Source organism: Saccopteryx leptura, chromosome 12 (genome assembly GCF_036850995.1).
Source record: "Saccopteryx leptura isolate mSacLep1 chromosome 12, mSacLep1_pri_phased_curated, whole genome shotgun sequence".
In the NCBI taxonomy this organism is placed as follows: Eukaryota; Metazoa; Chordata; class Mammalia; order Chiroptera; family Emballonuridae; genus Saccopteryx; species Saccopteryx leptura.
The window spans coordinates 21,041,647-21,060,192 of record NC_089514.1 but is presented as its reverse complement, the minus strand read 5'-3'; the positions used below and the strand labels follow the sequence as shown (position 1 = coordinate 21,060,192).

At 37.1% G+C, this 18,546-nt stretch overlaps 1 protein-coding gene across 5 annotated transcripts in view; it reads right to left on the bottom strand.

Moving 5' to 3' along the window:
- The window catches only part of SNX13 (sorting nexin 13), a 116,282-nt gene that overhangs the window by 64,255 nt on the left and 33,481 nt on the right, over positions 1-18,546 (bottom strand). For all 5 annotated transcript variants that reach the window (XM_066354128.1, XM_066354129.1, XM_066354130.1 and 2 more), the window contains 4 exons: positions 13,151-13,263; positions 8,863-8,965; positions 6,127-6,216; positions 4,982-5,103 (listed from right to left, as the gene is read on the bottom strand). In XM_066354128.1, coding sequence (XP_066210225.1) covers positions 4,982-5,103; positions 6,127-6,216; positions 8,863-8,965; positions 13,151-13,263 — 428 coding nt within the window. The remainder of the gene's footprint in view (positions 1-4,981; positions 5,104-6,126; positions 6,217-8,862; positions 8,966-13,150; positions 13,264-18,546) is intronic.

Here is an 18,546-nt window from a genome sequence, read left to right as displayed (position 1 = left end):
GCGTCGCCCCTGGTGGGTGTGCCGGGTGGATCCCGGTCGGGCACATGCGGGAGTCTGTCTGACTGTCTCTCCCCGTTTCCAGCTTCAGAAAAATACAAAAAAAAAAAAAAAAAAAATAGAAAACCACCTGATTTCCAACTGGACTTGTTATCCAGTTAATTATACATCTTAGTCTTTAGTTTTAGGAAACTTGTTGAATATGTTATGTTATATTCAGAAAAAATTTAAAAACAAAAATATTAATTTTAAAAGCCTCAATACTTTTTAATAAAATGCTTTTATTTCCTCTCAAAGAAAAAAATAGATTAGTCTACCACATCTTCTATGTTTGAAGTATAGCATTTTATGTAGAAATATAATAAGATCTCCCACTAGTAAAACAGACCAGAAGAGTACTTTAATTTCAAAGTAAATTAAATCGAATTATCAAGCCTACAAAAAAAGAAAATTACTCCCCAAACATATTCAGTGGTGTGACATTACTACTACCTGCGTTCCAGTGGTGGCTCAGTGGATAGAGCACCCACTGACCTGGGAAACAGGTTCCGGGTGCGAAACCCCAAGCTTTCATACAGCTTGAGTGCATGGTCACCAGCTTGAACGTGAGATCATCTATATCTTCCCACAGTTGCTGGCTCGACCTCAAAGGTCGCTGGCTTAAAGCCCAAGGTCACTGGCTTAAGCAAGGGGTCAATGGCTTGGCTGGAGCCCCCTGGTCAAGGCATGTATGAGACCCACAACTACGAGTTGATTCTTCTCATCTCTCTTCCTCTCTCAAAACAAAACAAAACAAAATCAATACAACCCTGAGGGATAATTACCCCACTTTACTGATACAGAGATTGAGACATACAGAGTCAAGTAACTTGCTCAAAATACCATTTATTGGTTAACAAATACTTTATGAAAAGTCTCATACATCATCTCATCTTCCCTTACAACTACAAGTTTACTACAAGTATTAGTATTACATACTATTTTACTCATACAGTTAAGAAATTTTCTTTTAAATACACTGTAACTTAATGGTATACATAGAATTATAACACTGATGTCCCAGGGCTTTCTTCCTATGTCATGATATTTTATCTGAATGAGGAATAAAAATACATAGGTGTTCATCAGCTAAGACTCCAGTCTAATTCAAGGCCCGGTTCCAGAGAACGCAAAACGCTCTAACGATCGTTTTGCCCAAACTCCGACTAATAAGAGTTATCCTAATGGTAACATAAGGTGCTATCATCACAAAGTACTCCCTAAAATTTGATGACAACAACCTGTTAAGTACATATGAATGATCACCAGATTCAAAGAATTTATGTGTTCTGCCCACTCAAGGCTATATAGCTTAAAAAATAACAGAGCTGAAGCTCAAAATCAAGACTGTAGACTCTAAATATGTCCTTTTCTCCCTGTTGTGTCTTGAAATTAGCATTTTGTTTTATGTTGATATTCTGTAATTTATAGTCCTGCTCTGTGGGGTGGGTCCCTAAACAACTAATCTCTCCACAGTGGTCAAAGGTCACAGCCAGTCCTTGCTGCTGATGGGCCCGGGGGGAAGTCCCTCCCACTGACATGCGGGGGTGAGAGGTTGTGCACCTGGAGTGCCCAGCTCCGGTGAACAGGGAGGCTGTGCCACTAGAACCTACAAAAATACTAATTAGGGGCTCTCCCAAGCCCAGGAGACATAGCAGCTCTACTGAATACATCGAAACACAGGGAGGCAGCCAAAATGAGGAGACAAAGAAACGTGTCCCAAATGAAAAAACAGAACAAAATTCCAGAGAAAGAACTAAACAAAAGAGAAACTACAATCCACTAGATACAGCGTTCAAAACACTCATTATAAGGATGTTCAATGAACATGAGAACTTTAACAAAGAGATAGGAAACATAAAAACAAACCAGTCAGAAATGAAGAATACATTACAGGGGCTCAAGAGTGGAGTAGATGAAGCAGAGGAACGAATCAGAGCTTTGGAAAACAAGGAAGCAAGAAACACCCAAGCAGAACAGCAAAAGAACCCCCTCAAATAAAAATAGCGAAGGAGCATCTGGGGCAACTTCAAAGATACCAATATTCGAATCGTGGAGGTGCAGGAAGGAGAAGAGAAAGAGAAAGAAACTGAAAACCTATTCGAAAAAATAATGACAGAAAACTTCCCGAACATGGTGACGGAAATGAACACACAAGTCCAAGAAGCAGAGAGTCCCAAATAAGATGAACCACACCATGACACATCATAATTAAAATATAAAAGGGTAAAGGCATATAATCTTAAAAGCAGTCATAAAAAAAGCAGTCAATTACCTACAAGGGGCCTCCCATAAGACCGTCAGCTGATTCCTTAACAGAAACTTTGCAGGCCAGAGGGAATAGCAAGAAATACTCAAAGTGATGAAAAACTAGGACCTAAACCAAGATTATTCTCTAACCAGCAAAGCTATCATTTTTTTAAAGATTTTACTTACTGATTTTAGAGAGAAGAGAGAGAAAGAAGTGGTTAGGGGAAGAATAGGAAGCATCAACTCATAGTAGTTACTTCTCGTATGTTCCCTGACCCAGCAAGTCTGGGGTTTCAAACTGGCAACCTCAGCATTGCAGGTCAATGCCCCATCCACTGTGCCACCAGAGGTCAGGCATCAGAGCTATCACTTAGAACTGAAGGACAGCCTGACCAGGCGGTGGCGCAGTGGATAGAGTGTTGGACTGGGATGCAGAGGACCCAGGTTCAAGACCCCGAGGTCGCCAGCTTGAGCGTGGACTCATCTGGTTTGAGCAAAGCTCACCAGCTTGAACCCAAGGTCACTGGCTTGAGCAAGGGGTCACTCGGTCTGCTGTAGCCCCTCATATGTCAAGGCACATATGAAAAAGCAATCAATGAACAACTAAGGTGTCGCAATGAAAAACTAATGATTGATGCTTCTCATTCCTCTCAGTTCTCGTCTGTCTGTCCCTATCTATCCCTCTCTCTGACTCTCTATCTCTAAAAAATAAATTAAAAAAATAGAACTGAAGGACAGAGAAAGAGCTTCCCGGACAAGAAGAAGAAAAGGTTCATCACCACCAAACTAGTATTACACAAAATGTTTAAGAAGAAGAAAAAAAGGTCAACGATATGAACAAATAGCAATAAATACATAGCTATCAACTACTGAGTATAAAAAAAACCCAAAATAAATTAACAAACGGAACAGATTCAGACTCATAGACATAGAACATTTTGACAGTTGCCAGATTGGGGGTGGGTGGGTTGGGGGACTGGGTGAAACAGGTGAAGGGATTAAGACATACAAATCGGTAGTTACAAAATATTCATGGGGATGTAAGGTATAGCATAGGGAATGTAGTCAATAATATTCTAATAATTATGTATAGTGTCACACAGGTACAAGACTTACTGGGACAATCAGTAAGCTATATAAGGTCTACTCACTAGGGTATATACCTAAAAATAATATAATATGGTATGTCAACTATTAAAAACGATTAAAAATGTAGAAACATACATTTCTCTTCTATAAATAAATAATAAACTGAATAGTCTCCATTGACTTACGCTGTTCAGTTTCTTCTTCCTCTAGGTATGTGCCAGAGGTAAAAGAAACTAATTTCTATAACACTCAAATAAAATGGAGCATCTTGGTCAGAGGAGAAATAAATTATGAATAGATGTGGTGACTCTGAAGAATCACATGATTGGACCCTGGGGAAGAAACTGACATAGACACTGAGAGGATAGGTTTAATCAAAATAAACATTCTGGGCCCTGGCTCAGTGGTAGAGCGTCGGCCTGGCGTGCAGGAGTCCTAGGTTCAATTCCCAGCCAGGGCACACAGGAGAAGCGCCCATCTGCTTCTCCACCCCTCCCCCTCTCCTTTCTCTCTGTCTCTCTCTTTCCCTCCCGCAGACAAGGCTCCACTGGAGCAAAGTTGGCCCGGGCACTGAGGATGGCTCTATGGCCTCTGCCTCAGGCGCTAGAATGGCTCCAGTCGCAACAGAGCAACGCCCCAGATGGGCGGAGCATCGCCCCCTGGTGGGCATGCCGGGTGGATCCCAGTCCAGCACATGCGAGAGTCTGTCTGACTGCCTCCCCATTTCCAACTTCAGAAAAATACAAAAAAAATAAAAAACAAATAAATAAACATTCTGTAAATGTAAAGGTTAAATTTAAAGGAGTAATTTAAAGGTTTCTAGGGCTCTAGTTCTATAATCTCAGTTATCTGTAGTCTATACCAGGGGTAGTCAACCTTTTTATACCTACAGCCCACTTTTGTATCTCTGTTAGTAGTAACATTTTCTAACCGCCCACCGGTTCCACAGTAACGGTGATTTATAAAATAGGAAAGTAACTTTACATTATAAAATTTATAAAGCAGAGTTACAGCAAGTTAAAACATATAATAATAATTACCAAGTACTTTATGTTGGATTTTCGCTAAGTTTGGCAGAAGAAATCTTTATAAAACAACTTACTATAGTTAAATCTATCTTTTTATTTATATATACTTTGGTTGCTCCGCTACCACCCACCATGAAAGCTGGAACGCCCACCAGTGGGCAGTAGGGACCAGGTTGACCACCATTGGACTCTATACCTTTTAAAACAGTAGACCCTTGAATAACATGGGTTTAAACTGCACAAGCCCACTTATATGCAGCTTTTTTTCAAATACATTTATTTATACAGTCTGTAAATGTATTTTCTCTACCTTATGACTTTCTTAATAACATTTCTGCTCTCTAGCTTTATTGTAAAAGTATAGTATATAATACATAGACAAAACGTGTTAACTGCCTGCTTGTTATTGGTAAGGCTGAGAGGTTAGGGGAGTCAAGTTACATGCAAATTTTCGCCTGCACAAAGGCCGGCCCTCTCACAGCCATGTTGTTCAAGGATCACCCCTCCTGTTTATTTTCCCTATCGATACAAACAATAGATTTAAATTTTTCAGCATAAATACAACGCAGTTACCTTACCTAGTAGCAAACTGAATGAGTGCATTTTGAAGAGTCTGCCTAATTTCAAGAAGAAAAGTTTCATCCTCACTTAGTGTATAATACCAATACTGGACATAATCTCTTAAGGAAAACTGGATAACCTAAAACACAAATATTGGGAAAAAACACAACTCTTTAGAATTTCACTAACAGTGGCAAACTAAAACCTACAAGGATTATTTGCCAATTGATATTTATTCTCTACACACTAAATTGTGGTGGTCAGTTATTTTTATTAAAAAAGTATCAGTATGCCAAAAATTATTTCAAGACATTTTTAAAATTATTTGGGTATCCCAATGCAAATACTACCCACATTTTTTAAAAATTAAAAAGAGTTATCTATGGCCAAGCCCACCTGAAATTCATAAAGATGGAGCCTGCAGAAAAAGTAAATTTTTAATGCCATACTATAATTAAATGTTTTCACTGGTTTGATGGGATGAGATGCTGATTAATGCCAATAGCTCTAAGTCTCAAAAAGAAAATGATTTTTCCAAGATTATATTATCCGATTCATTTCAGTCAAATTACAAAAATGACATAGTTCACTTAATTTTAATACTTTTGATACTACCAACAGTGGCCATTAAATAGCAAATAATGCAACATAATGTATAGTGTTTTTGGAATTCAGGTAAACTATTGGTTCAGCTATAAAATGAATATTAGAATTTTAAAGTACACATTATTTATGATAATCATACAATCAAAATATTCAGTGAAAAATATTTTTGTGGAGAATAATTTTTTTAATTCTAACTTTTCCATGTTGTTCAAAGTAGGTATTACTATTTTAAAAAGTAATAAAACTAGTAGGCAATAATGTTTAATTTGCCAAAGCACTAAGGTTGTCCATTAGCTAAAGACAATACCTTTATAAAATTACTAGAAACATTATCAAGTATGTCAGTAAAATTTTTTCTAAATGCAAATTCAATCAAAAGGCTTTAATATTAAGTAAACCACCTCATAAATTAAAATAAGGTGGCATCTTTAAGCATAGAATCCAAGGCTAGCATTATAATACATTTCTAGTTTATTATATAAATAGAATAATTTCTTAGTATTTTCAGAAGCAGCACACAACACATGGAGCTCAGGCAGCACACACTGGGACTCACCTGCTGGAGGGGTTCATCGATTATATTGGCCCCCGTCAGTCTTCTATCGATCTTTATAGTCCTGGCTTCCCGTTTCATTTCTTCTAAGCACTAAAGAGAACCATCACATCTTACTGCATAGTTCATGATCTAAAGTTTTCTGTAGTTCACCTCTAACTGACTCTTCATTGTAACTTTGTCATTTTCTTCAAGTAAACAATAAATAACCTGATTTCTTGAGACCCCAGCATAGACCAAACACTATTTCTCAAGTTAATACAAGCACATATCCAAAAAAAACCTATCCTTAACTTCAAAAATTTAATGAAATCAGCAAACATCAAGAATGTGAAAAAATTAAAAATATACATATATTGTTGCCATATTTCAACGAAACTTTAAAACTCTAAGTGTTCCAAGTGTTTCAAGTTAGTTAAATCAATTTTCCTGTTCCCTTTTCCCACTCCCAGCCCAAAACAGCTAGCAAAGGAATATATAATAATAATTTATTTATTTTACTTAGGGATGATTATTGGCAATTAATGAAAATAAATTTCTCTATTCTACAGACACTTCAGAGAGATCAGTGGCCTGGAAACAATAAAAAAACAATAAAAAATACAAACCAAAGCATATTTTATTTATTTATTTATTATTTATATAAGAAACATGCTTCAAGTTTATATAATATCTAAGAATTTTTCATCGAACATGCTTATAAATCATTTTAGAAAAGTCAAAATTACTACTTTTTATAGCACCTATTAAAAATAGATTATAAAGACTTAACCTGTCTTGATTATGATTTATTACTGTTTGGGATCTTAATGTGTTTTTGTTTTTTTTTTACAGAGGCAGAGATAGACAGGGACAGACAGACAGGAACGAAGAGAGATGAGAAGCATCAATCATCAGTTTCTCGCGCGCTGCGACTTCTTAGTTGTTCATTGATTGCTTTCTCACATGTGCCTTGACCGCGGGCCTTCAGCAGACCGAGTAACCCCCTGCTGGAGCCAGCGACCTTGGGTCCAAGCTGGTGAGCTCTTTGCTCAAGCCAGATGAGCCCGCGCTCAAGCTGGCGACCTCGGGGTCTCGAACCTGGGTCCTTCCGCATCCCAGTCCGACGCTCTATCCACTGCGCCACCACCTGGTCAGGCGGGATCTTAATGTTTTAAACAGTTCCCATCTTCTATATTTACCACTCAAATGAATGGATCTATGAATGGCTAAGAAATGATTCAAAAAACAAAGAAAGGAAAGGTTCATTTCCTTAGAAAGAATTTGTAAGCAAACTAAAAGGAGACATATTAATAGGAGTCCTAAAGGAGGACCAAAAACGTCTCCAATTATTTTACAAGTTATAGTATTAGAAAAAAATTATTTATCAATATAAAAATCAGTGCAATAGGGAATTTTATTTCAATAATGTAAAATAATACTTTATATATTACTTTCTCTACATCTCCTATATCTTAACACAAACTGAACAAGTTAACAATTGTAAAGTTAAATTTCTAGCTTTAACTCCAGACCATTTGTCTCCATTTTGTACTTGATGAGTTCACACATTTGGAATACTGAATTATTGTATACAATTAGATGAGGTAAAGCCTGTGTTTTTATATTTAATAATTCTATGTTTAGGCACTCGTAGATTTCATAGTCTGAGTTGTTAAGTTGAACATTTTTCTTTTTTTCGAAGTTAGAAGCGAAGGGGCGGTCAGACAGACTCCCGCATGCGCCCGACTGGGATCCACCCCGCACGCCCACCAGGGGCGATGCTCTGCCCATTTGGGGCGTTGCTCCGCTGTAATTGGAGCCATTCTAGCACCTGAGGTGAAAACCATCGAGCCATCCTCAGCGCCCAGGCCAACTTTGCCACAATGGAGGCTTGGCTGCAGGAAGGGAAGAGAGAGATGAGAGGAAGGAGAGAGGGAAATCTCTGGCTTGAGAGCAGGCTCACCAGCCTGAGTGCAGAGTGACTGGCTGGAGCGTGAGATTACACACATGGCCCTATGGTCAATGACTGGAAGCCAGAGTTTGCTGGCCTGAGCATGGGGACACGGGCTCGGCTGGAACCCCGGCCCAGCTGAGAAACATATGAGAATGTATCAACAACTAAGGAGCCACAAGGAAGAATTGATGCTTCTCATCTCTCTCCCTTCCTTCCTGTCTCTCTGTCCCTCTATAAATAAATAAAAAAAAAAGAACTGAAGTCATGCAAATATGAAGCCTATCTATGTTACCATCTATAGTACTCAATTGCAATTTTATTTAAAGATATGACATTGAAAAAGAATAAAAAATTAGCAACATTCAAGATGATGAAAAATTGGCCCTAACTTATTAAAATTATAAATAATGCATAACCTAATTCCAAGCTATATTTTTTTCAAGTAAGTTAAAGAAAAAGTATCCCTTTCCTTCCTCTTGTTCCTATGTTACTTATTTCATTCAAAACAGTATATTCATTGACACAAATCATACATGTGACATTTTGAAATTCTAGGTTAAGATAGCAGGAAAACACTTCAATTTTCAGTCTTATCCTCAAATTTGCATTCCCACTTTTAACATCTAAGAAAGTTCACAAGGTAACCTTTAAAACTGTATGTTCTAAGCACGATCAGAAAGTCTCCCGTAAATTCACAATGAACATTAGTGAATTACAGAAAAGTGTGCCGCGCCACGGAGAGGATCACATTATCACTGCACAGAACAGGACCTCAAGGTCTCACATTCCCTCACCACACTCACCTTAGGAATTCCAGCTGATGTCGGCAGAAGGAATGAGTGCTCACACTGCTCTAGGTACTTCTCTGAGTTTGTTTTTCCAAATAGGAGAGTAACCACAAAACCCCTGGAAAAAATGGAATTATTGACACAAAAACAAAATTTTCCTATAATCTAACACATCTAATACCAAACATATTTTTCAGACTTAATAATCAGCTTCTTAAACACTAGTGACTTTGGAAAGGCTAGGAATTGACAGTTTGCTATGTTCTAAACTTTAAAACAACTATAAGCATTTGTGAATTTATACAATAATAATGCCTTACACAGTTTTCATCCAGTATATTTCATAAAAAATCTCAGGCAACATTTTCAAACTTCAGTAAAATTAGTCCTCATTAAATAAGTAAGCTAGCTAATAACCAAAGACACAAAAATGAGATTTAAATCTATAGCTAACTCACACACTTACTATTAACATAGGAAAAATGTGATGTGATCCAATTTATAATTTATTTAAATAAACCTGGAATTAATCAGAGAAGAGTATATAGAGTCAAGGTAAGATAAACACTGCTTTAACGCTACTTCACTACAAGTATTGACAACATACTATCACTAGTTCCTATATTTAAAATTTACCAGTTAAATCTAAACACTATTAAGTAGATAGGAATTCTATTAAAAAGCTAAATTTTAATTTTGTAATGTTCATCACAGAGTAATCTCACAGAGATTCAAAGACTGAGTGAGAAGAAGTGACAGTGAAATGCTGTACTTCTTTTGGGAAGCCTCAACTACTGGCAGGAAGACGCTCAAGGCTCTGCTTTTCCCGGCGGCTACCTGCCACTGCACTGCTCTTCCGCACCAGCGTCACAACAGCAGGGCGCAGGGGGGGGGACACAGATAAACTTCAAACCAGCTCATGTCATCCATTCGGTTTTTGTTTCTTTTAAAAAAATCTAGCTTCAGAATTATCCATAAATTTTGCCTGTGTTGTATCTGATATTATTACTAAAAATCAAGTTGGTTCTCTATTTCAGTTTTACCGGGTTATAAGAACATCTATAGACACAATAATGATTGCAGAACCAAACAAACATGACAAAATGCCATTATTAAGTAACTCATAATACCATATAAGTGGCAAGCCAAATTAACAAACAAATAAAACAGAAACAAACAAACAAATCCCTCAGTGGTTTTCTTTCCAGACGTATTCTTATAGCATAAAATACGGGATCAGCTTTGACTACAAGCAAAATATACACATTTCAACATCGTAAATAAACTGCAGAACTTAAAATGTAAGTTTTATTTGCAAAAAATAAAAGAGTGGTTTCCACAGAAAAATGTAAGTCCTCTCAAGCTTGCATTTTAAGAAAAACCTGACTAGGCAGTGGAGCAGTGGACAGAGCATCAGCCTAGGACGCTGAAGACCCAGGTTCAAAACCCCAAGGTTGTCGTCCTGAGCGCAGGCTCATCCAGCTTGAGCACGGGCTCACCAGCTTCAGCGCAGGGAAACTGGCTTGAGCGTGGGATTACAGATATGACCCCATGGTCGCTGGCTTGAGCCCAAGGTCGCTGGCTTGAAGCCCAAGGTTGCTGGCTCGAGCTCAAGGTCACTGGCTTGAACAAGGGGTCATTGGCTTGGCTGAATCTCCCCAGTCAAGGCACATATGAGAAAGCAATCAATGAACAACTAAGGTGCCGCAACAAAGAACTGATGCTTCTCGTCTCTCTCTCTTCCTGTCTGTCCTTGTCTGTACCTCTCTCTCACACACACACTAAAAAAATATTTAAAAAGAACAGAAACATATCTCTAAAAACTTACACAGTAACACACCAAAACTATGAAATGATTTCAATTACAAAATATAAAATGTTTTACTTGAGATTGAAATTTAAAAGCCTATTTATTTTATTATTTTTTTTTTTTTGTATTTTTCTGAAGCTGCAAACGGGGAGGCAGTCAGACAGACTCCAGCATGCGCCCAACCGGGATCCACCCGGCACGCCCACCAGGGGGCGATGCTCTGCCCATCTGGGGTGTTGCTCTGTTGAGACCAGAGCCATTCTAGCACCTGGGGCAGAGGCCACAGAGCCATCCCCAGCGCCTGGGCCATCTTTGCTCCAATGGAGCCTCAGCTGCGGGAGGGGAAGAGAGAGACAGAGAGGAAGGAGAGGGGGAGGGGTGGAGAAGCAGATGGGCGCTTCTCCTGTGTGCCCTGGCCGGAATCAAACCTGGGACTTCCACATGCCAGGCCAACGCTCTACCACTGAGCCTACCGGCCAGGGCCTAAAAGCCTATTTTTGCTATTAAAATTCATAAGGCATTAAACTATGCTAAGTTAAAGGGACAATTTTTGTAACTATAACCAACATTAGAAAGAGCTAACTCAGGAATTACGGTTCCCATTGATGATACTGAATAACCTAGGATGCTACTTAACTGATCTCCTTTGAGAGCCTGCTAGTACGACAGTAGAAGGCCGGACTGTGCAGTGCACTTCACTGGGATCAACAGTCTCAACACATCAACTTATGAGACAGCATGAACCTGCAATTTCAGCCTACTGTGTGACTTCATATTACCTAAAGAGTTTTCAGTGGCTCTCTCACACTCTCTAGTATCTCATCTTACCTAAAAATTTTTATATACAGTACAAGTATCCAAAAAAAATTTTTTTAATTATTCCTTAAATTATCTGATACAAAAAAAGGGAACAACCAAGGTTCCCTTGGCTTTGAACTGAATGCACCCATCATCCTTCTCTCTCTTTTCCAAATTTTATATAAAGCAGTTTGGTCTGAAAGAAGAAATTCTCCACATCTCCATCTTCCAAGGGTTCCTGGGGTTCCTAACGTCCTCTAGAAAGCTGCAATTTCTCCCTTTCAGAAGTGTTAGAAAATCCTCTCCTTTACTTTTGCCAAGGGCTTATTCAATTAGTGAACTGAAGAAACCCCTCCTTTCAAAGATACATCTCAAGACAAACTCCTTACCAGTAAGTAAGAGCAGCTACAACCCCATGCAGAAGTGCAAACATGCAGCTATGTAACCACACAGCTCTGGCCTTACTTTAGGACTAAGGAGTGTAATTTAAAAGCCAAATGGCTGCAAATCTATAGTCTTCAATCATCTTTACAATCAATAAGGATATTGAGAAATTCATTTATTTGATTCCTACCACTTATTTCTTAATTGTTTCAATACACACTTATCATACCTAAGCAATTCTAATGAAACTACTAATCTGAAATAATAGTTTTATAAATAGTCCTTTAATTAAATTCTCTCTTGTTCAACAATCAGTGGTATACTCCCAATAAAATTGTCTACACATGACTTTCAAACCCATATCCTGAAAGAGGTAGTAGACAGCACAGATATTCAGAAGCCTTTAGTGTCTTAAGCAGTCTTTCAGGTCATAGTTTATTTATACTATTCAATTCAGCTAAGTCCTCTAAACCAATAGGATCAAAGAACTCCTCCATATTTGGGGGTTCTCAAAAGCTATTTTTAAATGAACTCATAAGTACTCACTCCACAAATAATTACACTAATTTATCACATATACATGTATACATAGGTATACACATATATTAACAACAAAATGCTCATTTCAGCTAAGCTGGTTAGCATATCTAAAATAAGCATCTCTTTCATTTATACATTCTGTTACACATAATACATGCCTCAGACCAAATGCTCTGTATAGGAAGCTATACTAAGTCGTGACTTAAACTTCTCTTTTAAAGGTTTATCAAGGCAAGGTAAAAAACATAAATACTGTAAAGCAAAAAACCATGAAAACTAAAATCAGGTGCATGTTTGAATTTTCTTAAACAAAATGACAGCATTCACTAAGGAAAATATTTAACATTATTGTTTGAAGTCTAACCAATAACACAATATCTTCTAATTATACAAAACTTGACGTGTCATCTCATAACTTACTTATCTTGTTACTACTATAACAGATAAGGTCATTTCAACCTTAAAGGAGTTATAACACCATAAGGAATAAAAAAAATCTTAAAAATTTTCCTTTTATCACAATAAAGGATATCATTAAAACTTTTATTTTAGTTTTAAAGGTGACCAACCATATTTCTGGTACAAATAATAATCACCATCATTTATATTTCTTTCAGTATCCTAATTTTACTTTTAAACTTTGGTAAAAAAAAAAATCGTAAAAATAGCATTCACAGTAAGTCATATTTCCATTTCTCATGGTCATTTATTTCAATTTTGAACAACAGAACATGACAAACAAACTGTAAAATCATCATTGAGTATACTTACCCACCCACAAAGCAGAGGATATAAAATGCCAAATAAAATATTACAAAGGGTCCAAAGGTTATGAGAGAAAGGACAATGCCAAGGCCTCCCCATCCCCATATGGACAGACTGGTCTGAAATAAAGCAAAAAAAAAATTTTTTCTTAACAAATATGAATTAGAAAAGACCCAACAAAACTGATAAATAGTTTTAACTTTCTCCTTTTATATATTTATGATATTATTTCAATTACTGTTAAAGTATTTACTTTGAAAATGCTAAGTTACACTTTTGGCAATTTATCTCCAAAACCTGACATAAAAAATCTATACATAGCAATTTATAGAACATGAACAATGATTTTCTTAAAATCTAATGACAATGTAAAGGCATAACAAGAAATGGTTAGGCACACTGTTGATTAATATGCTAGAATGAAAAATAATAAAGTATTAATAAAAACATTTGTGTATTTACATATGCAAAAACATATAAAATGTAGACCAAAATTGTTATTTAGAATGTTTCACTTCAAAACTAAATTTAAACATAACCAATCATGACTTTTTAAAAAAATTTTAAATTTCAAGGTAAGAAATCCATATCTCACTGAAAATTGTGATTTTTAAATTACAAAACTTCCAACTCCCATTTAGCAAAATTTATCAATAAGCTCAAAACATCTCCCAAAATTCTCCATATTTAAAAAATAAACAAGAAGCCCTATTTCACTTAGAATTATACTGTATTATCCAATAAAAATACTCCTTTTGTTGAAGGCAAACTGGATTTTTAGCAATTTAAGTCATAATGAATAAATGTATTCAATTCAGTGAGTTCCTATATCCATCCGCCTTGTACTGTGAAGTACACAAAGAAAGCATCTGTCCACTCTTGCTATCAGGGAGTAGAGAAGACTGTCTTAGGAATGAAACAATTAGACACTAAACCAAAAAAAAATGGGGGGGGGGGGAAGCATTATAAGATGCTAACCTGAACAAAGTTAATGACCAAAAAACTATGGTCAGGAGATAATAAGCACTGTGGGCTATGAGAGAAAGGACAGTTGTAATTATTCATTCATTCACAATCACTGACTGTATTCTACATGCTATAAGTTCAAGGTGCTGGGAAACCATAATAAATAAAACACTTGTATTCAATAGGGAAGAAAGGTGAGTATATCCTCATAAATTTACATATCTTTAAAAGTTTACATTCAGAAAGAAAAAACCCACAAATAAGTAACTATAGTTATGTAAAACAAGGATGAGCAAGGGTAAAATAAAGCAACTGTATCTGGTTGATGTAAAAAGCACTCAGTGACTAGATGACACATGAACAGAAATCTTGGACAAGATTTAAGAAGTTATAACATTGAGTCTTTCTACCCTAAAATAATATTTTTCCATTTATTTATGTCTTCTTTTATGCCACTCAGTGGATTTTGTTTTCTTCTACCTAGGACTGACACAACTCTTGTTCATGTGTATTTTGATTATCCTTTTCCTTATCCTGGCCACCACCATCTTTTTAACCTGAAGACAGAATGACTGCTGAAGTTTCTGCGCTGGCCTCACGATCTCCATGAATCAGCTGGAGATACTTCTTCTGCAGAAGTGGTCTCCTGACTTATTTCTAAGAGCTGAAAGTAGGCCGTGGGGATTTAGAATGAAGAACGGAGCAGTCCAGTCCTGACAATACTTCTGCTGAACTCCAGTACCTGATCAACACAACCGTACAGCCAGATGCCCAACTACGGGAGAGAGATGCTACTTCCCAAGATTCACTCAAAGTCTGACCCAGAGACTTCCCCCATAAGAGTTCTTGTAAATTCTCAGGAAAGCTGAAACCAGACTATGACCCAGATACTTTATTCAACCTACCTGCTCCAGTGAGATTTGATCTAATATTAGCAATACTACTCTTCCTTTACACAGTTAGATTTATGCTTGCTAGTCAGTTTTTCAAGGTTAAATAACTTATTAAGGATATATTCAGGTATATTCAAAGGTTTTGAAAATGAAATCAAGCAAAGTGGCCATCTCTGGGGACAAAGGGAGAGCTGGCAATTGAAGGACAATACATGGAGGGCTCTTCAAATACTCAGTAGGGTTCTGTTTTCTTCACCAGGTGTTTGCTTTTTAAACTGCATAAATGTGTTATTTGTTCTTCTGTTTGAATCACATCTACTACAGTTAAAGAAATTTTCAAAAAAGAATCACAAGTTAATATGTGAAAGATTTTTTAAGGCAGTAATTAGCTAACTTGGGGGAGATACTTAACTATCTAAAAACTCCTTTTCAGAATCTTACAAGTCTATTATTCATTTAAAAACAGTGGCAAAATTACCAAAAATAAACTCTTATCCATTTATTTAACAAATATTTGTGACTACCTACTATGTGCCAGGTGGTAGTGATTTAATGGTAAACAAAACAGACATTATTGTCACATTTAAAAAAATCTGAGAAGATTCCTTAATTAAGTTTGATAGAAATTTTTATGTTCTAGAGACTAATAAAATTAAACATTCCCAATCAAGCAAGTTCGGTGCTATTTTTTCTGTACATAATCATGTAATTTGTTCATTGAAACATTAGAATAGTATCTTGTTCAAAAACAAGGTTTTATGTAATTCTTATGTTCCTATATAGTCAGCTGATATTAAAATGTTATTTGGTGAGATTAAGAAAAACATTTCCCCTAAACAATTTAAAATTCTTGAGCTCTATTTCCTCAGATAATAAAGGATGATAAAAATTAGAATAATTTATTAGTACTATGTCAGAAACCTTTCACAAAACCAAACAGCTATTAATTCTAGAGTTGACTTAAAAATGATAGCTAAAATAATAGAAATAAATCTACATTACAATCGATTTACATTAAAGTAATCCTTGATTTATTACCATTTTCTTATCTAAATATAGTAATTAACACTGCTATATCCAGCTGGCTGGTGCTCTAGAATCACTCACTCACCAAATATGAGTTAGAAGAAACCTTCAAAATCTTCTAAGGCAGTAGTACTCAACCTTTAAAACACTTGGATGCTTTTTTTTTCCCATTCAGTAAAAGGAGGGGAGGCAGAGAGACAGACTCTGGCATGCACCTCAACCAGGATCCACCCAGCAAGCCCACTAGGAGGCAAGGCTCTGCCCATCTGGGCATTGCTCCATTGCTCAGCAACCAAGCTCTTCTTAGCACCTGAGGCAGAGGCCATGAAGCCACCCTCAGTGCCCAGGGCCAACTCGCTCCAATCAAGCCATGGCTGCAGGAGGGAGAACAAGGGGGGACTGCGTGGGGGAAGGGTGGAGAAGCAGATGGGTACTTCTTCTGTGTGCCCTGACCAGGAATTGAACCTGGGATATCCACATGCAAGGCCAGTGCTCTACCACTGAGCCCACTGGCCAGGGCAAACTTTAGGGTTCTTAAATGCAGATTCTACTCCACGATATCTGAGATGGGGTCTGTGATTCCTTCATCTTACCAGGCTACTAGTACTGTTTAGAACTAAGGAAAACTACATATATAAAACTCTCCTAAAATTAACCTTTATGTCCACAAAATTTTATTGACAATTCTGTAACTCAAAAAACTGTGAAAACTAAAATTATACCAAGCATTCTACATACTTCATTAACTTCATTAATTTCTCAGAACTTACGAAGAAATCAAAATGGTAGTATAGCATAGTCCTCAAAAAGTAGACTGTGGGGTTAGACTTAGCCGAGTGCAAATCTCACCCTGCTATTTATTTACTAGCTGTGTAACCACCACCTGCCTGTCTCCTCACGTGTACCATGTGGTTATGGAGGGCAGTAAGTCAGTCCATGGTCTAACGGTAAATTTTAACTTAATCACTATTATTATTCCTAGCTTAACAACAGAGAAACCAAGGTACAGAGAAGTGTTCAAAAATTTCCCAAGGCCACATAACTAAGTATAAGAGTGAGATTTGATCCTAAGCAAATCTTGACTCCTCATGAACCTTAAAGTCTGTCTGCTGACAAATACCTGAAGTAAAAAGTCACAATAAAAAAAAAAATACTAAAATCATAAGTGAGTACTTTTACCTAAATATTAATCAAATTAATATGCCTCCCAAGAAATTAGTCAGAAAACTACTTATAATGATTGTAATAAATCTCTAATCTGAATATAAAGTATATAATTTTTATTAGACAGTTTATCCATGTATATGCTACATTAATAAAGGAAAGAATTTTGGTTTCAAAGCGTATCAATATATTAATGTGACAAGATAACTATATGCATTGCTTTGGCCTTAAGTGCAGGGACACACAAAGACATCAAAAATGACCCCAGCTGCCCACATGTTTAAGAATAAAAAAATGCCTGACTGGTAGTGGTGCAGTGGACAGACCGTCAACCTGGGACGCTGAGGTCCCGGGTTTGAAATCCCAAGGTCGCTGGCTTGAGCAAGAGGTCACTGTCTCAGCTTGAGCCCCCTGGTCAAGGCACATATGAGAAGCAATCAAAGAACAACTAAAGTGGTGCATCTACGAGTTGATGCTTCTCATCTCTCTGTCTCTTACAAAACAAAACAAAACAAATGACAATAGAGAGCCTCCTGACAAATGGAGAGCAATTTACCTCCTGATATTTCCTGCTACCAAATCATAGCGACATTTATGTCATTTGATCCTCACCACTGACTTTTCTGATTGAAAAGAAAAGTATAACTGAGTACTGAGAACATAGAGTCAAAAATTGCAGGTTCCAGTTTGCCACTAAATTTCCGAGTAACCTCTGCAAAATCACTAAAGCTCTCTCTGATCCAGAATTCCCATTAGCACAATGAAGGGGCTGAGCTGTAAGGTCATCTCTCAGATCAAGTCTAGCCATAGCAGACTGGTTAAGTAACGCTACTCATAATGACTCGGATGATTCAGAACAGAGCCAGGCTACATGTGAAGAGTGGGGCTAAGTGGAACAGCTATTTTAGATCACACACACAGTCAGTGCTCCCACAGAACGAGCCCTGGACCCTGACATGAGTCTCACTAGAGTGGGTCAACCCCTCTCAGAGTTCTGTTCCACTGGTGTGTGTACCTTAACATTCCATATGGCGTGGGCAGCCAGGCAGGGCTGAGAGTCTTAAAGCTGATACCACTTTAGTGCAACTTGGGTCACAGAAATATACATATGAGTTCAACACCAAAAATAAGTACCCGTAAGAAGAGTGGCCTTATTGCAGCTATAGATAATTTTCCTCCCACCTTACTCAATCTATCATACAATGGAAGTTCTCCAAGTAACTTCAACAGAACGTGCTCCTGATGCACATGCACCTTGTCTCATTAAACACTACAGAATAATATAACCAAGGCCTGGCACAAAGGAGCTCACTAAATACGAAACTAATTCATTTACTACTAGAGAAGTGAAAT